Genomic DNA, 23,050 nt, shown 5'->3' with positions numbered 1-23,050 from the left:
GCCGTCTCACATACTATTTCGGGGGCGAACTCTGCGGGTGCGACGCTGCCACCATGAATGGTCCCCGCTGAAAACGAGAACCTTGGAGTATGATCCGAAGTGTCAAACGAGTGGCGCGAAAACTGTGTCCTCTTAGGGCAAGCGGACGTTCAGGAGGACGCAAACCGGCTTGAGGCGGGGATGTCAGTCGTCGCCACTCATAAGGTAACCTGTCTCTGAGGGTCGGATAAACCGGCATACGTTGTGTGGTATGGATGTGCGCTTGGAGAGCGAGGGTCCCGCATCTGGCTAATATCGGGTGCTTGTCCTCTGCGTAGGCCTGAAAAGGAGCTCGACTCATTCGGGATAATTTCGAAAAGCCCGCGCTGTCCCCTCCCCTTCCCTGGGTTAAGCTCCATAACCCTCACCTAGTATACGCACACTCCGTTCCACATTCATTCCGTCCATCGTTTCCCAGCGCAGATCAGGGGATTCCATCCAGGCCCGAACAATAGCATGTGGTTTCGTTGTCACTCGTAGCATTTTCCCACTTTCATTTATATTTTTCGCCTTTTGGTACAAAAAGACGAGGTTTCCTTATTTGAACGGATTACTTTATGTGGTGGTTGAATTAACCCGGCGGTGATTTGAGCTGTGCAGGTTGAGGCTCTTTATTTTACAATCATTTAGAGCAGTCCCAAGCCAACCATTGTCTTCAGCTACATGGTACGGACTAAGTAATATTTTATTTATTTTTAACGCCAAACCTAACAAACCGGAAACAACTTTGCACGGAAGGTAAGGTGCCCGCGAGCTCCATCTGTGCGAATATGAGTTGCCGGTTCGCAAGCTCGGTTCGTAAGGTTGTGCACAGACATTTATAATGTGACAGCTCTACTTAATTTCGTAAAAATAATTACAGAGTACTTGTGGCCACGACTGGTATGCATGGTAAGTATATTTACTGACAAGGCTATAATGCCTAAACAAAGCACTGAAGTGTGTAGGAGGGGATGGTTGCCCCTGAATCTCTCGGATGACGCTGGTGCGTAAGGCAGGTCAACATCACTCTGAAACGACCCGCATTTTCGAGCGCTCTGATATGTCCCACAACACACTGCACTAAAAGCGTCGAGCGCTATAACGATTGTTAACAGTTGTTAACAATTGTTAACCAACAGCTTCGTCGACGAAGCCGCACATTCTCTCTATTCTGTAATTCAGCGCTCGCACAACGCTTTGTTGCTTGTACCTGCTTTGGAAAAACGTAGACCAACAGAACTAAAATGTACCGTGCTTGCGTCGAGAAACGAAACGCTATATGTATGCGCTCGATAATTTTAAGTTGGATTCCAGATATAAATCAGCTTTCATTGCGATATTGATAAAACACTAATAGTTAAGCCCCACGTCAGACGTTATCTTCAATGTAGAGTTAACATAACTAAAACCATGTAAAATCAACGACACTCATGACAGCACGGTCAGGCGAGCGCTTGAAAAGTGTTATCGTGTTCGTCGAGGAAGGAGGCGTTTGGTAAGATGGAATGTAATATACCTCCAGGAGCCGAAAATAAACGAAGTTAAACTTCTTTTAAAGTTTTATTTTTATTCTGAGACGCAGAAAGAAATAAGCGGCTGGTGGCACCGTGAGAAAACGTTAGTCAGGAGATTTACTTTTTAAATGCGTTGTGCGCCGCAAGTAATGATAATTGTGCTGTAGGGCTTCATGGCAGAGACGCATTCACTAGTATATGAATAATTGTTGTTTAACGCTTCTTACTCATCGCCATCATCAAATTATTTCCTCTGTAGGACTAAGACCATTACAATCCATCTAGAAGTTACCCTCTACAGGGCCAGGTGAGGTAATCCTATTACTACAAACTTCCTAGTAGCAACCATCCACCTGACCCTCTGACGTCCCCGGCTACCCTGTCCTTCTAGAACCAGTCCTTTGTCTTAAGGAACCACAGGTGCATGGCCTTCGTGTTAAATGCCCTGCCCAGGTCCGTTTCCTCTACTTGGTTTAGACTGCGATATTCTAAACGTGCGTATAGTTCATGACACATTCTTCTTTGTTCCAGTCTCTTGTCCATACACCTTTCATTTTGCTTTTCATATCTCGCTGCGCTCTCCTCAACTTATGTTTAATCCTTCCCGTCGGGCTTCACTTTTCTGGTCGGTAGGTTTGTGCCAGTATGATACAACTGTTACTTCCTTTCCTCAATGGGGATATTGGTAGACTAAGCATCATCTAAGCATCATCTGCTAAGCATCATCTGAGAGTGCCTGCCAAGCGCGCACCACTCCTTTCATATTCTCCTAGTCATCTCACTCTCGTAGTCCGGGTCAGCGGCTACTACCTGCACTAAAAAATGCATTCCCTTGTACTGCGTTGTATGCTTAACTGCCTAATGTAAACTGTTGTTCTCTTCAAATCACACTGATAATTGCTTTGAATTTTTTACATAAATTTTTTTCGCCTACAGTATCGATTTGCTTGTGTTGGTTATTGATCTTCCCTTCTTCAGAGCGGCCCCTGAGTTAATTAGAAAACAATTTTGTGAGCAAATCAGCGCTGAAAAAAAGTATTTTGCAATACCTTCTATCCTGAATGAAGTTCTCTGAATACCTCCTCTAAACACATGGTGAATAGTGGCGGACATATGGTGCCTTCTTGCTTGGCAGCGTTCCTGATTTTGATTTGATGTCTTTTATGTCAAGGATTATGGTTGATGCGCAACAGCTTTAGATTTATTCCAGAACCTTTGCATACGATTCTGCGCATTTCTATAACGCCTGACTGATTACCTGAATCTTGTCTCTTATGTATGCTTACTTTGGATTAATTTATGGTTCTATGCTAGACGAAAACCGAAAATTTTCACTGCCCTTTAAAATTCGTAGGTCATATTTCAATCTTATACGGGCAAACCACTAGTTCTCGGTCAGATACATTCTATTGGAATGCAGCCAGCTTTTGCAGCACGTACGTTCATTTATTACGCGACGCTCAGGCAGGGAAAGTGAAGGGTTACGTACTGTTGCGGAGAGTTTTGACGGCGACGTCCGTGACTTGGCCTCTGCCTGGCACCTTCAAGGTACCGCGGTAGACACAACCGAAGTGACCTTTCGGCAGAGGGAAAGATAATACAATCAATTTAGATTAAAATTTGCAGCGGTGTAAGTTACTGTGAAGAAATCTTAGAGCATTCTCAGTGAAGCGATCTGGCAATTAATCCCCTGGAAACATCCAAGCTGAACTCGTCAAGACTTATAGCTGGCAGCACTGCTCAGAAATTACGTCGCATGCGGGTTTATTCGTTCAGGAGAACAGTAGAGAGCAAGAAGGTTGAAGGAAAACATCGTGGCTCGGGTCTGGATGAAAATACTTGAATTGAAATACCTAATTCTTTTTATTACCGGCCACAAGGAATGTGACACTATGTAGAGCAAACAAGTTGTGTTGCTCTATTGAGCATCCGATAACACCGTGTGCTTATGGACATCAGCGCACAGTAATGAAACGCAGATTGTATCAATTATTCCCGAGATCGCCAACTTCCTCATAGCCAATTTGTAGCACAACGGGTCGCTAAGCAAGCACGTAATGCACGCCAATGCGTCTATTATACTCAGCAACAATAAATGTTTTTTTTTGCTCTATTTGGCTAACATGCAGCGCTATCAGTGCGAAATTAGCAATAGAATATACCTTCGCCGATGACAGGACCCACTATGAGCAGTTCTCTGCTGAAGAGAAGCCCGTTGCTTTCAAGCATGCGTTTAGTGTCTTCATCCAGTTCAAAAGCGGCCTTCATTAAAGGCTGCCTCGCTCCAGGGTTGTTTTCTTGGACGTAGCCTGTGAAAAAGGGAAAAAAAAAGATGCGCTTCAGTAATCTCATTACATACGAATGCGCTAGCTAGCGCACAAACACACGTGCAAACAATCTTTTTTTCTCTGCTCAGCAAATCTATGGCGGAGGGTATAGTTTGTGAGATACCACATGAGAGGGCAAGGAGCAGAATCCAGCCAATGGGGAGGGCTTAATGTAGGGCCCTAATAACAGAATCTTCAGGTTGTCATACGCACGTACCTACAACGTCAGCCAAGGCAACCGGGAAAGCGCTTATAAAGCATTTTTGACGTAAGCAAAGAAATCCCGAGGTACAGAAAAATATATCGCGCCCAGCTTCATGAAGAGTAGAGGAATTAGAAGCTTGCGAGGACGTTTCTGCAGGCTGGTTGGTGCAGAACTGGAATTGTTTGTTTTAAAGCGGCGAAAGACTGCAGGAAAAAAAGCGAACTTAATAGGACAGAGTGATAACTAACAACTCATATTTGGAAGGCAGGCTTGATTGACGGACCACTTGAGCAGCTCATATCAACCAAATGGAAGAAAAAAAATTCAATCAACAAAAAATCAATTCAACTGAGATCCCATGATCCCGCGAGGCGGATTGCGTAGTTCCAGTGCTTTTGCTGCGCAAGGTATTTGAGTTCATTTTATAAAAGCAAAACTGAGAGATTCCTGACGCACGCGTTGCCAGTTTTTTCAATCTCATCAGCTTCTATTATCTCTCTCCCTATATCCGTCTTCAATTTGAGCAGCACTGCGGTGTTCCAAGAGCAAGAGCGCGAATCTTCGAATATGATCGATCATTTCGCTGCCCAAAATGTTTCTTTTTTTAACTGTTAATTTTTTATAACTAACAGCCTGATTTGGTAGCTAGCGATCAGTCCTGTGAAGTAGTTTTTTTTTCTACTCTGTCTTTCTGCGCTTAAAAAATTAATTCCAGAATTAGAAACTGTTTATCCGAAGTTTTGCGGCGCAAAAGAGGATGTAGTCAGCTTTGTGACTTGGGGTTTGTGGTCATCCACTCCTACTCTCGAATGGTGCTCAGCCCTCGACCCAAAGTAGACAGTTATCACTTGTGCTAAACCGTCACTATCCGTCGCCATCATCCATCGTCTTGCTCACCATCCACGTTTCGTAAGGCCTCATGTCCCATGGGGATACAGGGGGGTGAAAATTTAAGCTTTTGAGATCTCTTAAAATCACGCACAGAAGACAACGCGAAATTAACCTCTGCACATCAGTGATACGGCCAGTTTGGGGCACAAAGTGGGATGATTATTGTACCTTCCGGCGCCTTATTAACAACTATTATTCTTTTTCGCCAGTACAGATAACGTGAATGCTTATAATAAAAATATAGATGTGGTCGGACTTCTTGAGTACGTTTTGGTAGATGTACCTCCTAATGTGAACCAGCTGTTGACTAGGGCGTTTGTTTCATTTGGACAGCCGAAATTTAAATGGAAGCTGTTCAAAGCTTTATTGGTTGCTGTATGCCGTTGGCTGACCGAGCACCGCGTCACGCCGGGAGGAGTTTCTCGTCTTTGGTTAGCGTCTGAAAGGGTAGTCCTTGTGTGATTCGGCTAAGTACCAGTGCTTGCACCAGCCGAAGAGTGTCTTCTCGCATTCCTTGGCGATGCATGAGAATGCGGCTTAACAAAGGGAGAGGAGCGGCAAGTTGACACCATCATGGGAGTGTGTGTGTGGGGGGTGGGGGGGTACACAAGCCGGCTCTTAACCTGCCTAAAAACACGTCGACGGAGCATCTGAACGGACAAGAAATCTTCAACACCTTTACAGAACTAACAGAAGCCATCCGTGCATCTCAAACGCTAAGACTTCAGACTACCCAAGCTGGACGGTCTATTCTACACCGAGTAGGCATAGTTGCAGACATCCGCGCGCCAGATGTTCAGTCCTCTATAGAGAAAAAAAACACAGGAAATACATCAGCTTGGCCTCGATACCGAAACATATGCTTAAAGACGTTCACATAGGCAGACGACGAGCGCCAGTAACCTACATAAGCCGACGCCTATATCCAATTCCCCGAACGTGGTTTATGTTGACGCCGCAGCATACCGGACCATGACAAGTACGCAGTGCCGGCATTGGACCACCACTTCTATTCACTTCTTCTATTCTATTCTCAATTCACTGCTTCTGTAAGAGCCGAAACACTAGCGGCTGCGGAGACCCCCGCAGTGGCCTGCATTAGGCATTACGAGTCCGAAGGCCAAAGCGCTCATGTGATCACACACTCGCAGAACGCGTGAAAAATTTCCTGAGAGACCGAGTTCCCAAGCAGGTCAGTCAGCTCATGGGCACTACACCCCTCACCAAGCCCCACCAAATCACCTGGACATCAGGCCACGAGGGACTGGAGCGAAATGAGAGGGCACATGCTCTAGCTCGAGGCATCATCAACCGAGCGGGGCCACAAACCGTGTCCGCATTTACCCCTCTACCTTCTGGGTATAACGAACGCCTCGAGTTTCAGTGTCTTCAAAGGAGACACTTCCCTCCACCTCATAGAAAATTCGACACCCCAGAAGCCGTCTCTTGGCGGCCGATACAGACCAACACATTTCCAAACCTCCATTGATTACATCTCATGCACTCAACATGATACTCCGACACCTGTTTCTGGCCCAGGCCCGGCCTACACTTTTCCACATTTAGTGGAGATGCGCAGCCAAACCAAAGACTTTACAGACGGAAAACACGTATTTTGAGCGATGGGAGGCGCTGCTGACCAGTGATAACATTTAGGATCAACGGGCCCTCATACAAAAGGTCACCAGGGCAGCTCAAGCCAGCGGAGCCCTGAAATGAGGGCCCCCCCCCCTATAAACTCGCCCATCTCTCCTTCACTTTAATAAAATTTTTCCTCCTCCTTTTCTCACCACCATGCATGCACCATTACGCGGAACGAACTAAAAAATTCAGCACGAGTATCTAAGAAAACCCGCGCGCTAGGTTAAATCTAGTAAATGTAACCGTGTAGGAATACCACTGCCTCTACCTTTCCGATATATACAACATCGGTTACTGCCTGTATTAAATAGTTCAGTATTCGACTTTAAACAAGTACGGGTCTTACAGTGGAAATTGTTATCTTACTTTGTGCGCCCCCTCTCCCCGGACCACATAACTTATTAATGCGAAAGCATTGTATGGCTATGTCCTGTCGGCAAAACGTGCCAGCAAAATTTGTCGGCAGAAAACATCGCCCCATCAGAATGAAACTCAAAAGGTTTAACGGTAGGCGTTGGCTAATACATTAATAAGTGTGTAATATGTAGTGGTGACGTTTACCAATTGTAATTAGTTAATATATAAATTGATTTAATCATTTATATGTTTCCGTTCGAATTGTCGTTCAGGGTGAATGTGTCAATAAAAAAAATGGGTGTAAAAATGCTGTGGTTAGATTTACAACAAAAATCTCATTAATTATTTAATTATTAATGCGAATGTCAAGGCCATGGACCGGCAAATTGCAGCGTGTTAGAGAAAAATACAAATAAAAATAAAAAAGAAAAGAAAAAGAAAAAGAACAAAAGTAAATAAGACAAAACAACATAAAATAAAAATAAAGAGAGCAAAATTGAACAACAGTAAGAATCGATTAAAAATAAAAATAAATATGCAGGGAGAAAGAGAGGAAAGGGAAAGGCTTTCGCATTTCCGCTCGTAAGCAGAAAGTGCAATCCTGTAATTTTTTGCATACGTTAATTTCATGTAGTCTCAGACAGCTAGTCTGACACACGCTTCAGGGAAAGGGTCAAAGTACGCGTTCATTTACCATATGTGAAGAAATATTTCTCAGCAATGTGAAAAAAATACTGTATATGCGTGTTCGCGTTTGATCCCGACCTCACTGCACCTCTCCGCGCCTATGTTTCAGAAATCATTAAAGCTTAACTTTGATCACCCTGTGTAATGCTGACACAAAACGACCCCGCTGGTTCTCGCTGACGACATGCTGTGAGTTTTCTCTGCAAGTCAGTTACTCGGGATCCTGCCACAGGGCAGGACGTACCCCACTCCCATAAAAATCTGCCTACAGCGTAGAGGGGTACCACAGGTGCGAACCATTCGCATCGCGGGCCTCTACCTCCAAGAAGGTGGGAAAAATACTGGAACCATGAAACTGTTGAAGAGCACGCTAGCAGCCACTACGCAGCTAATACGCAGAGTCACAGGTAAAGTTCACGTACTAAGGGAAGCGGATACTCTGCCGGTGGTAAACGCCTATACTATGAGTTGAGTACTGTGTTCTACCCGGTATCTCAAACTCAATCCATCCTAAACCCAAACAATAAATTCTATAATGAGACAAGCTTCTAATGCAGCGCTCTGATTGCCCAAAACCGCTAACAACGAACACCTGGCAGAAGTTAGATGTGGATAACACCATACAAGAATTAACCGAAGCGCATTTGAAGCCCAATATCTGCGCCTAGCCAGCACCTTTACCTGCAGGCATATACTCTCTGAACTCCAAATTCGCATCTCCGCTAATCAGAACTCCGTAAAAGCTCTCCCCAAATAATTCGTCAAAGGCTACGCATTCGGCCACACCCTCGTAAAATGCACCCCGACAGAAACCGCGAGCGCCGGGGAGCCAGGGCAGCGGCCCTTCATGAACGACACGGGGGTGAGCAGAACGCCATATGGGTAGATGCTGCATGTGACCAGCACGGAGCCGCAGCGGTTGCGTACACTCCGCATACCCCTCCAATTATAAAATAGTTACCCCAGGGAACTCACCCCGAGAAACCAGCAGAAAGATCAATAGCGCTTGCGCTCGGCAACTCCAGTGCTACCTAGATACTCAGCGATTCAGAAACTGCAATGCTAAATTATGCTAGGGGCAGAGTCCACCTTGCCACCTACCAAATACTGACCCAGAACCCACCCTCCTCCTGCAGCACTGAGCTCGTCTGGGTGCCCGCGAACTCTGGAAACCCTAGCACTGAGGCTGCCGATTCTTTAGCACGAGGGTCTATAAACTGGGCACAGGCGGACCTCATAGTGGTCTGTCAAAGGAGCGTGCGTGTACCTTCTCATTAACTCATTGCCAAAGCTCGTACCGAAAGGCAAATATACCAACCCCCCGACTGTTCCCTCTCTACCAGGGAGGAACGCCTTTGGCGCCATCTGCAAACGCGTACCGTACCTACCCCCTCTCTCCTCTCTCTCTACCGGTCCATCCCCCTTCCTGCCCTCTGTGCAATGCACCGAAGGCAAAACTGACCCATATCCTCCTGGCCTCTCCGGCTTCGCCTCCACACGGTGGGCCGGTTCCACTCCGAACATGTGAGGACTGGAGGCCTCACTACGCTCCATGGATTAGGCAAGGCATAAGATCGCCGCCAGCCACGCTGCCAGCGTCATTGACCTTTTAGGCATGAACGTTTGAGTGTGGTGGGATTTTGCGCGGACACAGGGACCTGGGAGGTCCGAATTCCACTGCACAATAAAGTTTGCATCCCTCTCTCCCTCGCTCTCTCAGTTACCGCGTGCCGTCTTTTACGAAAATCGAGAACTATGTATGAACTCTCATCTGCTTGCGTCATTAATACTTTTACGGGCGTTAACAGGCTAAAGCACATTTTTTATCGTACCACCGATTTATTATGCCGCGACAACAAAGCTAATCTCTTATGCATAATATCCTAATTTGTGTGGCGAAAATTCTGTTCTGCAAGGCAACTGATACTCTTGCGCATGTATGTAGCTACGTGCCTGCGTAAATATAGTGTGTGCGTGCGTGCGTGCGTGCGTGCGTGCGTGCGTGCGTGTGCGTGCGTGCGTGCGTGCGTGTGTGCGTGTGTGCGTGCGTGCGTGCGTGTGTGTGTGTGTGTGTGTGTGTGTGTGTGTGTGTGTGTGTGTGTGTGTGTGTGTGTGTGTGTGTGTGTGTGTGTGTGTGTGTGTGTGTGTGTGTGTGTGTGTGTGTGTGTGTGTGTGTGTGTGTGTGTGTGTGTGTGTGTGTGTGTGTGTGTGTGTGTGTGTGTGTGTGTGTGTGTGTGTGTGTGTGTGTGTGTGTGTGTGTGTGTGTGTGTGTGTGTGTGTGTGTGTGTGTGTGTGTGTGTGTGTGTGTGTGTGTGTGTGTGTGTGTGTGTGTGTGTGTGTGTGTGTGTGTGTGTGTGTGTGTGTGTGTGTGTGTGTGTGTGTGTGTGTGTGTGTGTGTGTGTGTGTGTGTGTGTGTGTGTGTGTGTGTGTGTGTGTGTGTGTGTGTGTGTGTAGACGAGCGCGCGCGCGCGGTTATGTACGCATGCATACACTGTCGTGAGCACAAGTGGTGCATAGCACCTAACATTCAGCTGAACGGCACCGCCGCGCCAGTAACCGACCCCGCCTGCTGTCGTGTGCATGGTCGAACTGATCGCGTTTACCTAAAGGAATGTCCGCTTGCTCGTTTCGATCAGTGACACTCCTGGTTCGAAAAAAAAAGAGCAGAGAATTAAAAAGGGCACCTCGCCGGGAAACCATAGGTGGTATACACCATGTCTCTGAATTGACGTACTGCTGAAAAAGATCTTTGAACAAGCCGCGTCTTGACTGTTAACTTTTAGAGCTATATACATCTAGCCCGCTGATAGAGTCAGTGGAGGATGTAAGGCTAATGAAGGTCTAATAAGGGATCTCACTGTTGTCCTCGCTGCGTCTGGTGCTGAGTGTGAGGCGGCGGCGGTTGTGGTAAGTGACGACGGGAATAGACTGCGAAGTCGCTTTTATCCGACGGCGTCTTCGGAAAAGAAAGAACACCCCTACTGCGAAGGCGGCCACCAAGAGGAAGACGGCGACTGCGACAATACCCCCATAGAGACTGGAACTATCCGACAGCAGGATCACATCGCCAATGGGGTAGTTGTATCCATCGTATTTCACCTGAAGAGGAGAAGAAAGGAAAGTAAATGACCATAACAGCTTTATTAGCAACAAAAGTGCAATATAAATCAAATTTATAAAGATGAAAATCCGGAACTTGTCATGACTTCTTGAACAGGTCATTACTACAAATCTATGTTAGGAAAGTTCTATGATAAACGTAAGAAAAATGTACTTAGAATAAATAGTTTTTTAAGCATAGGGTCCTTTAAAGAAAGGGAAGAGAATGGTGATGATGAATATTTATGGTGCAAGGGCACCTTTGGCCAAAGAGCGCAATGCCACAAGGTAGTTTTCATTGCTCAAGGTGAGGTCAGAGACCTATTTCCCGAGCAATTCACGCTAATGAAGCTGAGCACAAGACAGGAGAAATATTGTACCCATTGTATCACCGGTGGATGCCCGGCGGCACTGGGGATCAAACCCCGCACCTCCCGCATGCGAGGCCGATGCTCAAGCCAGAAAGGAAAAAAAAAGGTAAAAAAGAAATGCCAGTTTAGCCTATTGCGCTACAACTGCATAGTATCTATATACAAAGGGCGAATAAGCACAATGGATACACTGCAACAGTGCGGAACCTAAAGTATAACAAATAACATGCTACCTAAATGAGTTACAGAATTAAGTTTTTTTCTCAAATAACAAGGTGCATAATAAAGATCCTCACAATAGTTAAGAAGTACTTCATCGCTTAGAGCGTTATTTGAGAAAAAAGTAATCGTGGATAAATAAAAATGCCTTGCATGATCTTGCGACCCATTTGGGCCTACAGTCGTGATCTCAGTAACATGTCAGGACCGAGCACTTTGGATCTATAAATTGGCATTTGTAAATATAAAGTCTGCCTGCAAACACTGGCGTCTACAAATTAAGGATGAAGTGGCACGAGGACAGTAGAAACACGCACCCAATCACCACTGGACTCCAACTTATGCTTGACAAACGCGTAAAAGAATCCTTAAAGCAACCTCATACACCGATTCTGAGGCAGCGAGTGGCCGCTCCATATTTTATTGTCGTGAACATTGTTGAGAATAGTTGTTTGGGGGATTGGCTGTTATAGAAAACCGGGATAAATACACAAGGTAAAAATGTAGGCGGCAGAAACTGCAAGGTAAGGAGCCACATGTTCCAATGTACAGTCGGTTCCCCAACTAATTAAAATAACTTATAGTGATTATCTTAAGCAAGGAGGTGGCTTTGACATAATATGCTATGCAAAAATGTTGCTTTTTTATGCGAATGTAGCGCAATGTTTTATATCTGTATTGCATGTTGTCCTTGGGGCGATTGGTGGAATAGGGTTCGAACATGTGGATCGCGTGCTTTGGGAAAGAGGTTTAACTGCAATTACAAAGCTGCGCTTGGGTGCTTGCATACCAGCACCATTTGTTGTGCTATTCCTAACTGCTTAACAGTGGAATGCCTAACAGGGCATGAGGAAAAATCTACATATTTTCTTTAACTCCGAGCTAGTTTTCTATTCATATTCAAGAAATTCGCCGAAAGTTCCCATGGTCAAACACTAATACTGCGCTACACGTAGGATTGAAAATCGGAACAGGCACCAAAATGCCGAAAAGTCAAAGTACCCTTCGCAACGTTTATTTGTTGCTTAAGTATGACGTTAGAGCGGAAGAAGAAAATTGCACTAAATTTCTTTTAAAATCAAGTATTGGGAAATGAGAGAAAAAGAGTAAATCAAGGCGCACCTTTTTGAAGAATACAGCTGTGGATAAAAGTGAAAGCGTTGATGACTGAAGCCACGACTAGCTGACAAGAACAGAACGAAAATATGAGCTACAACCTGTTCTATGAGCCAACCTTTATAACGTTTAGATATGAGAGTGGTTTTGCAGGTGGTATTTCGTTGCATTGCAGGGAGCTTAGTCGAACTACAGCCTCCTTCTGATGCAAAAACTAGTATCACTGCAAACACGCTTAGATGGTATACAAGATGTGATTGTTGAAGTAACGATTTTTGTGCTGTTTTATAAATTGTTCTGTACATAAAGTAGGTTTACATAAACGAACATATTCTGGAGCTCTGGCCTCACAATTTCGCTGACTGTTGCGCATCAAATAAGCACGTATATGCCGGTAATACTTCGGACCACAAAAGGAACATTCAACAACGCAGCCTCTATAACAGCGCAAGATGTTCAGAATGTTACGATAACCAAATTTCCATATCATTAACTGCTTGGCGAGCGCACAGTTTAAATGCAGCCATTGGTTGATGCGAGATGGCGTAATGAAGAACACAAAATTATTTTTCCCCTGTGCACGAGTACACAAGTTCACATTTTTAGTGAGTACTATTCAGACTATGCAATGCTAATGGATTACTGCCATTCATAACACAGGCTTCTATATCTGCAATTTTAGCTAGAAACATATTCGTTCATACGTCATAACGCAAAACAGACCTGCAAATTTAGACTAGTGTGCTTAACTTGGGAGTGGTGCTTACCTCAAAAGCATAAGGTGACCGATAGGAAAGGATATCACTTCCAAGCCGGCAGACCAAAGAGTGACTACTTATACTGGTGAGATTACAAGAGTGATCCACGCCACTGACGCGTACGGCAAGCGGCTCATTGCTGTTGAGAACTGCAAAGTGATTTCCCTGAAAAAGAGCCATTACGACAGTGTAGCAACGCACGCCTTAGTAGTACAAACATAAAGAGACGAAAAGGGTACTCTATACGTGACAAACATGACAGAGCTTTAGTAGACAGCACAATCAAATACTAAGAAAAGACTTATTGACAGGGCGGAATTTTTAGATAACGGGCGCATAATTTTCACGACAAAGTCAACTTTGGCTAGCGGTGGATCGTTGTCATAGTGGAATACTAGGAGCGACTAAAGAGTCTTACTCACACGCATTCACCAGAAAATATTGTCCGACGTTGCTCACTTTCTCTCTAATGGCGCTATTCCATCAGTATCATCGGCGACACGATGAAAATGGAATAATAAAACATCGCCAAAAAAGCGGACGTGCTCCTCATCAGAGACGATAGAGAGGGCAGACCCACCAAAAGAAAACCAGGTTTCGCATTCTGTCGACTGATTCTGAAGGGAATCATCGGCTCCATCGAGGGAGAATTCGCAACTTGCTGGAGAACACTGAAGCCGTGCGTATTTCACGCGAGTTATGTCATGCATGTAAAACCACGCAGCAATTGAACAGGCTTATGACGCATTCTGTCGCTGTCTCGAGATCTAGCCTTGCAACACTCTGGTTTGGCCGGAAAGTCAAAACACCGTTCGGTCACTCCTCACACTTTCAATATGGTTGTTCTCTTCCTTGCCCGACAACCGCTCGCCGAATGAGAAAGTGAAACGCCTGCTACGCCATGGCCATCAGCGCACATTGTTGTGTGCTCCGTCACTGCTCAGGTTAGAAAAATACGAGGGAAACCCGACCTGCCACCACTAGGTTTGGTACCCTCTGTTTTTTTTTGTTCTCGCTGTTGAATTACCAACGAAGGCCATTCTTATAAGAAAGCTAAAAAATCCCCTCTTCGAAAGCCAAAAAGTGAAAGGGAATAGGACAGCTCTGGTGCAGTGGTCAGCAGTGCACATAGTTTTAGCTTATATCAGTTTTGGACGCAGTAGTGGTGTCACGTTCGTAAAAGAAAAGATGGTAGAGACATATCAGATAACCTTAGTTCGTACCGTGATTTTCACTGAAGGGTCGCTGGGGTCAACGCTCTGCACTCCGGGGAAGGAGTAGAACACAGGCGGGGGCTGATAGACGAGCTTGAAGTGTCCTCTGTCGCCGTTCTGATCTAAAGGCAGATGCAGCCCATCCATATGGAAGCTGATCTGAGCCTCAGTGTCGGAATCAACTGCCTCCAGCTCTCTATTGCGAGCCACGGAGAACTCCTTTAGTGGTGTACCAGGGCATATCATCTCCGTGCCATTTCTTCTCGGTTGGCATACCTGGGGCAAAAGCGGCACGCGTAACATTGTAATGGAGGGGTAGGGTAGATAAACATCTTGAGTAACAGTAAATGATTCGAGAAAGCTCATTGGTAACCATAGGTCATGTTCAAGATCTACATTCTGTTCGGGGAATTAGGACGGTATACGCGGTGGCTATGCCACTCCCTCGCTCTCGGCGACGTCATAAATTCAGTATCTTCACTGACGCAGGGTACGAATGTGTCTTTAAACGTTAACTACTGTCACTCATTACGACTTCATTACAACTGCTTCTAATGAGATCGCGACATCATAACGCACTCAAAAAAACATATGGTGATAGAACTGTCTTTGTAAAAAATGGTAGTGGCTTAGCTTGGCCATGCCAGGATATTCCCAGCGAAAGCACGTAGCATCAGAATATACGTAGCGTATATGTACCGGCACGTAGCATATACCTAGCATAGCTTGGTTAGCCTTGCTTAATCTTGATCGCAAGTCCAGGTTTGTCTGGGGTTCTGGCTAGTTGTTATCACGTGGTTCGTCACGTGGTTGGTCACGCGGTGCGGTGCCAACACGGTGGGAATGGGAGTTTGGGGCCTATAGTGCTTTCGCACTAAAACAATAAACACTGACACTGCTTGCTTACTTTTTTCTTGCGGGCATCTCTCACCTTCAACTACACGTACACTATTTCGATCTCCTTGAGGCCAAAGCGTACATGTGTGGAGGTCTGCAACACAAACTTATAACGGAGTTCATGGAAATAACTCTAACAATAACATAATTTCTTCTAAACTTTTATACGTGTACTTGTGCCTTGCAGTAATTGACCCTCACCTTCGTTAGGTGTTCGTTCTCCTGGCCTGGGAGAGTCACACGGGTCACAATAATTGGCTTGGAGACGCTGTCCAGGTGGGCGCCCTTCACATAAACAGTGAAGTTTCGGCTGCAAGTCCAGGAACGTATCAGCACGCAGTAAGGGTCATGTTGTGTTAGTTTTTAAGCAGTACCTACCGGAAGACGCCACCTCAGACGCCACTCAAGCATCGGTTTCTCGAAAGTGCGCCAAAAGCAAGCTTTGTGCTTTCAGCTTAGTACAAGTCCTTCGCTCAGAATGAAATTCAAGCCCGAACAATGGCCCAAGCACAAGTCACTGACCTGCTGAATTCTCATCCTTTCGTTTTACTGTTCTGTTTTCGCCACAATCAAGAAAACGATTTAATTTTTTTTCAGTCATTAATGCAAGGCCACAGAATAGCGTGTCTATTTACACAGTTTGTTCATTTTGTCCTTTTGCAGCAGCGTTGCCTCGTGGCCGCTTGAGCGTCGATTCTAAAATAAAGTAATGACATACTAACTATGTTGCACACGCTTTACCGTTTCTGTTTCTTCACCCCTGAAAAGGAAAAATAGTAAAACCCAGACATCGTGGCAGGCGCTGACTATTAGTTTAGAGTTTACTTCAAAAAATCTGATTTCCTAGCTAGAAAATTTAAAGCGAGCCAAAAGCCAAGGTAGAAAGGCGAGGGCTAGAAAATGCCGTGATGACGCTAGTGAGCAGGCAGGTGCGAACGCAGGTGAGTTGCCTGCGTTAAAGGGGTGTTACTAACTCGCGTTTATTAAATCCGCTTTACTTCACTCGTTGTGTTCCATATGCTGGTAATACTTTGGCCAACAAAAGGAACATTTATCAGCGCAGCCTCTATAACGGCGCAAGATGTTCAGAATGTTGCGATAACCAAATTTCCATATCATTAATTGCATGGCGAGCGCACAGCTTAAATGCAGCCATTGGTTGATGCGAGATGGCGTAATGAAGAACACAAAATTATTTTCCCCTTGTCGAGTTCATCCACTGAAATTCCAGATCATCCGGGTGTTTGTGCCTTTCAGCGCCCAAGAAATATTCTTCCGCGGTTCCATTTGATCTCACGACATCGTTTTCTGCAGCAGGACAAACGAACCAATACAGCGACGCTGCCGAGTCGCATTTATTTACCTGCTCTACCGTTCGATGGTAGTGGCCTACTACCTTGCGATACGAGCAGCGGTGTTGTGATGGGCCTCGTTCAGGATAGAAAAAGTGACGCGCATCTGGCGCTGCGCAACCCTGATGCATGATACAGACACATTAGGTGGGCTTGTCATTACCCGTTACAGGAGGAGAGCGGCAAACGCTGTTTGCAGAGGCGAGCGTCTCCATGCGAGACGTTCGTCACAAGCACTGTACTTAAACAAAAAAATTAAATGGAAACGGCTCATAAGCATCAGCGTGATCGATTTCGGGCCTGTATCTTTCATGGGTAATGTTTGCTTCCGCACAACTTATCGGAGGCAGGTATTCCAAAATTTTATTGTTTTTACTTTATTGAGCAAAGCTAGACCTAGTGGCACTTGCCTGAAGATTGACCTCTTGGGTGCAGTGTCGGTGACGACGGGATCTGGCTTGAAGGTGAACCTGTGTCTCAGATTGTTTTTTGAGTGGGAAGGTACCACGAGGCCATCTATCATGAGAATGACTTCCTTCTCCTGGTCCTCTAGATCTCGAGCCACAGGTTCCCGTGAACACTCCAGATGTGTGGAGTTCTTCCTGTCATAAGGAAGCCAATCATTGTTCATGGTAATGTTCGCTGCGAACAGCGCTCTGAGTCACAGGCATTTTCAATGTCATAGAGCTCTCCAGACTTAAGGCATTATTCATAGTTGGGCATGCCACTTGGCTCAATCCACCAGCTCGTTACCTCGAGAAAAGATAAAATTATGCCTCCAAGCTTCAATTTCAGTTCTAATATCAGCTGGGTTACGCTCTGCACAGCTTTAGCAGTAATCCTCTAGCAACATTGGGTGTTCTTCGTCGGCCATTGTGCCGTACAGGCTAGCTGGGAACCAGTGTACTAATGGCAAACAGAGCTATTTTGTCGCAAAGAAATGAGCGCTTCTGGAAAACTATGCATGCCCAGCAAAAGGCAATTGCGGCAGACACTAATACACATCTTACAGTTACGAAGGCATATCTTTGTACACGACACTGGCCATATTGGTTCTGGGCAGTCGTTGTGCACCAACTGGTTTGTTGGAGGGTCAGAATGTACTGACCTCGAAGCACCGCTGAAACATTTAAGAGCGTTGGCGATGCTCAAGCACCCGCTAGTACAACACTCCCATTTTGCGCGGAATAAACGGACTCTTAGTAAGAGTTCCATAAGAGTCGTCCGATAGAGATGATCAAGTTTTACCCTCTTTTACTTGGGTTAACGGCTAGCCTAACGAACGCCTCAGGCTTTACCTTGGCATTATTACGATGCAAACTTCAAAACGTCTTAGTGACATTCCATCCTTGAAGGCTCTAGATAGAACTTCGACAATTATCGTAATCTGACGAAAGCTTCTCGTTCATGATTGAACTGCGCTAAAGAACGGGGACAGAGACAGTAGACACGTACCCACACAGAGCGCTCTATGTGTATACGTCTTTCTTATCTCGGTCCCCGTTCTTTCGCGCGGTTTAATCATGAACGAGAAGCACCAACTAACCCGCCAGAAAACGTTTCTTGTCTGAAATTTTTCTGATACCTTTGGAACTGTCCTTCTATGCCTGCGTGGTTTCCAGGTTTCGGTTAATATTGTGTATGTATTTATTTCCTTTCGCATTTGCTTACGACTTTTACCTCTGCGGTCAGTTTCTTTGAAGTTGTTCGGGCTCTGCACGTCTGTTACTGGCATTTTAATTTGTTCTTGCATGCAGCGAAACAAACAAGAAACTATTCTCTTTCATTTTTTTTGCTTTGCTCCCGCTGTAGGCCTAACGTTACAGCGGTGAGCCTTCGTCAACCTGCGCTTTTCGTCCCCTTTATCACCTCGATGAAATACAATGTGTACGTATTCTTTTGGTATTTTTACTAAAATTTTCTGTTGGTATTATAGTCACGTTATTATACCTGATAATTTTGGAGTAATACTTAATATACACTCGTAACAGCACATTTTCACAAAATTATCTGCATGTGCACTATGAGGAGCAGATGAAGGGGCACGCGTTTCTCCTGGTAGCAGTCAGCCAAGGTCTCTTGGTTGCCATTCTTTACTGAATACCTTGTGCAGTCTGCAGCCGATTGGTCTATTGGTATCCGGCGGCTGGAGACCACACTTGCGGAGATGAAATAAAAAATTCTGACTTTCACCTCCACAGGTGTGGCCTACAGCCGCCGGCTAATAGCAAAGCTACCGGCTTCGGTGGAGGAAAACGTGGTCCAGAGACTTTTCTCCCCGACTGTACATACTTTGAACACGACATTTCATAAAAACAGGTTATTGGTGATTTATTTCCAATTTCGGAATAAGAAAGCTGTACTGGAACAAAAATTATATTAGTTACCTTTGTATGCGACATAAAGCGTCGCCGATTTTCACAGCCGGCTGGTGCCCCACGTCCAGGTTAAGGCCTCTAATAGTGATGTTCGTATTCCCAGACACTGGGCCATAGTTGGGGGTCACACCACTGTACCAAACGACCTAAGGAAAAAAAAAGAAAAGCGTAGCATATATTCTGGGTCTGGACCGCAGTCAGCACAAGGTGAATAGTCCGGAAGGCTAAAATGGCTTTAAAAAACAAAATGTTTGCCTACAGCTCTCCATCCTGCATTTTAGTCGACCATGCCCACCTGCAGATTGCTGCGACAATCCCGTGAAGGCCACAGAGCGGTGAACTTTCTTCTTTTCTGAGGCGTCGTGTTTGTTCTTCTATACGCTTATGCTTCACTACCTTCCGGCCGATGGCCGAAACTCTTAGCTTTAAATGCACTAGAGACGACAGCCACCAACGAGAACGTGCTCGTTATTTGCATTTTAAAGACAACTCGGGTGGGCAACTTTCTTCGAATTGAAGAGGGCAGGAAGCGCCAATAGGCACATGTTGCCCCAATCACCTCCGCAAAGACGAAAGGAGCGCAGTAAAGACTTTACCGCTCAAAAAAGAATATTTAAAGAATCATAATTCACGGGACATGCATTATAGGCAACCTTCAAAAGAGCAATACTATATATTCTGCGCCTGTAGACAGCCGTCCAGGCAAAAATATGGTATCTCAAGCATACTTTGCCGACGGGCTGTATTGCGAAAATCACACGAAATATTATCTTCCATCAAGTCGCATCGCATTGGAATGAAAAAAATTATCAATAACAAGCAAATTCTTGTATGCAAACACGGCGATAATGCTTCACAACATTGCCGTGAGAACAAAAGTGTTAATCGCAAGTTTGTTTAAAATCGAAGCTAAAAATAAACCGCAATGCAGACGCAGAGAAAAATTGGAATGGAATTTCATAAGGCCTCTCTGGTGGGACCTATTAATGCAGCCACTCGAGCCGGCATCTGCGTCCAATTGTTTGGCATATCGTTGTTCAGGGGTTAATTCCGGCTTTTTTTTTTTGATCTGCTGAGAGTCAGCCACAGTGAATGGGTGTTGTGAACGTTGCAAAGATTAAGCTTTGCTTATTATTTAATTGTTTGCGCACATTGTGACCTGAGCTTCCTAGCATAAAGTTGCATCTAGGACGAGAACAACAACAACAAAAAGGCCGCCACCGTCTGGAAGACGTTAAAGTAACCAGCGTTAGCTGTTTGGTTTACTAGATGAAGAAAGCGAAGAACGCGCCGCTCGTCTCGAGAAGCGGAATGTAATACCCTTTGAAACGGGGTGGGTTGCAACCATGCCCGGCTACGCATGCACTCCCGCCACATAGTGGAACGATCGCCGCCTAGCACCGTCTATCAGAGAAATTACAATGCACTTCTACCCATTGTCGAGTTGCACCAACTCAAGATACGTCCCAAACGGAATTTGATTCGCTTGGGGGTCAAAGTGGGCCCAGAATTCGGCTTGTGGTGCGATATGATAACGCTTTAATTAGTAATTGAATGTATACAATGTTTACCTATTATTTAATTGCGGTTTTATTTCTATACCACTACCCATATTGTTTTATTTGCCGGCCAAATTAGGTATACAACTGTCCCAGAATGGGTGCACGTTGTTGTCGGAGTATATATACCGGAACGAATGTGTACGTGTATAGCGGTCCCGTAACGGGACAGTTTTCTTACCCGTTTTAAGATGGGACCCTTTTTATTCGCCGCCATCTTGAATTCGATAAGGCGAAACTATGACGCCATTTCGTCCCCTGACGTCATACTCACATAGTTCCACCTCTATCCACCATATTAGACCACGACGTCCATCACTGGCATGCGGATGGTGGTTGTTTCTACAACGCTATTGTAGATCGCGCTACAAGTCTCAATGCGGGATGCAGTTTTCTACTTGCAGCCACAAATGGTGCTTTCATCTCAGGTTAGTAGGAGACCTCCCGAAATCTCGAAAGGTGATGAGTAGTTGCTTCCACAGATGGCGCAGTAATCAAGGGTCGTACCAGACCCCATGAAATCTCGAAACGTGTTGAGTGCGAGCTAACGATCTTAAAAATGAAATCTTATTTTGGCCAAAATATAAGAAGCTGTTCTACTTTCAGTATATATACCCACAATAGGGCTATAACTTTTTCATCGTACGATACTTGCATGCCAACGGGCGTTACATAATAGAACAGTCATAGCTATTTCAGAAATGCAAACTTCTGTTTTTGCCTCCGCTTACCATGTATTCGAAGCCCGAAGTGATGACGTGACGGTCCAGAACATTGTACTTCTTCGAATCGCTCCTGTGTGTGTCGTTTACCGTTATAACTATGTCGACTTTCAACTTGTCCAGCCCATCAGAGCTTTTTGTCACCCAATCAGCCGTTTTGCACACAACTCTGAAAAAGGAATACAATGCTCTTTTCCAGCTTTTTCTTGCAATAAAAAATTACGGAGCGCACTTGCGACCATACTTATGGGTTTTCAATGCGAAAGCGGTTTTTTATTTTAGTTCCTTTTATTTTGATTATTTTGTAATTTTTGATCTTCCTAATAACACTTGTACAAGCGACACCCCATGGGCATATGCCACGTGACAATTGGCGCCTCGCCCGCGCTGCAGTACTTCTCGCATTGCAGTGAGCGGTAATTGTCACGTGGTACGGCGCCCCGAAGAGTCGCTATTAAATGGAAGTCGCTTTGCGCTCCCCGCAAGCGAGTGGTTTTAGAATGGCGCTAGGTTTTGTCCAAATTTATTAAGCCACAGCGGTGGTGTTAATCGGGTTTCCGGAATTCCAAAAACTGATACGGCTATTACAAACGCCCGGTTTGAAATCTATTCATGCTGTCAGAAACCTGTCTATAATAAAAAGTTACCTATTAAAATTTAGTCAATCACCTTCCAAGTCAACATGACATACTTCCAAACTGGAATTACTGTGCTGCAAAAATGTTCTCTTTACCTGAAAAGCCCAATATTCATAAATTAATGGAGGGCTTCCCCGAGACGCTTAGCATACACTTGCCTTTTGGAACTCCGCTGTACGACATGACAAATTCTTTCGCCAACAAGGATCGTAATGCTGCTGTAAGGCTCGTGGTCCGGTCCTCCTAAGTTGTCGCCCTCTATTGTTATAGGAGTGCCGCCGTATATAGAGCCGTTCCTTGGATGCACCTGGAAAGGGTCACATTCAGTACTGGGACAAGGTCTCTCCCTTGAAATCATGAAGTTAGCGTGCAGTTCTAAGGTGTTGGAAAAAAGGTTTACAGTTAGTGCAAAATACTTCGTGTCTCCTGTGCCCGATTAGAAAAAAAAAGCTCCAGGAATTGCTTTTAAACTTTTGATGTTGAACGAGGTTTTTTTTTTAATACTGTTATGCACCAGCCTTATATGTTATATTTTTCCAAAGCACACTTCGACACTTGTTTTCGTCTTCGTGTCAGTTATTCCGCGATAGGTGCTTCCGTGTTTCATACGAGCAATTCATCTTCACGTACGCACCTCATTACCACGGTAAAACTTATTTTCGCATGCTGAATTCGTTGATGAGATGACTAGTTCCCATGGAAATAAGACGAAATTATATACGATTATAACTCTCTGCTGAGTCCAAGAAACTGCATAACAACGCGGCAGGTTCCGCATAACTCAAGAGGCGTAAAAATGGTTAGCCCTGAAAGGAAATACATCTTCTTTTGTTAGAGAAGCCTCCAAGAAGAGTCTGGCAGACATACAGCCGAACTGCGCTGGATTCTTAGTTGGATAATATTTTAAGCCTCTTATAAGCCTGGGTCTAGATGCTGGGTTTTCAAAGCCTCTGGCTGAAAGGGTTGGATAATGAAGAGGCGCAAGAAATGATACGCAGGGAGGTATACCTGGAAAAGTCCGTTTAGCTGCCTGATACGTAAATTGCAGAAATATCGACTTAGACTCAGGTTGTCACTACGTGCT

The 23,050-nt window shown here is 45.1% G+C and overlaps 1 protein-coding gene across 2 annotated transcripts in view; it reads right to left on the bottom strand.

Annotated features, from left to right (window-relative positions):
- LOC144099230 (hepatocyte growth factor receptor-like) overlaps positions 1-23,050 on the bottom strand; it is a 46,544-nt gene that overhangs the window by 9,138 nt on the left and 14,356 nt on the right. Inside the window, exons 5-14 of one of the 2 annotated variants that reach the window (XM_077632378.1) lie at positions 22,125-22,273; positions 21,338-21,497; positions 19,057-19,193; positions 17,080-17,271; positions 15,519-15,627; positions 14,430-14,696; positions 13,216-13,371; positions 10,502-10,742; positions 3,698-3,844; positions 3,025-3,111 (exon numbers count right to left, since the gene is read on the bottom strand). In XM_077632378.1, coding sequence (XP_077488504.1) covers positions 3,025-3,111; positions 3,698-3,844; positions 10,502-10,742; positions 13,216-13,371; positions 14,430-14,696; positions 15,519-15,627; positions 17,080-17,271; positions 19,057-19,193; positions 21,338-21,497; positions 22,125-22,273 — 1,645 coding nt within the window. The remainder of the gene's footprint in view (positions 1-3,024; positions 3,112-3,697; positions 3,845-10,501; positions 10,743-13,215; positions 13,372-14,429; positions 14,697-15,518; positions 15,628-17,079; positions 17,272-19,056; positions 19,194-21,337; positions 21,498-22,124; positions 22,274-23,050) is intronic. The other variant, XM_077632379.1, reaches the window with a different exon arrangement.

Source organism: Amblyomma americanum, chromosome 7, assembly GCF_052857255.1.
Source record: "Amblyomma americanum isolate KBUSLIRL-KWMA chromosome 7, ASM5285725v1, whole genome shotgun sequence".
Lineage (NCBI taxonomy): Eukaryota > Metazoa > Arthropoda > Arachnida > Ixodida > Ixodidae > Amblyomma > Amblyomma americanum.
This window is presented reverse-complemented; position numbering and strand designations above follow the sequence as displayed.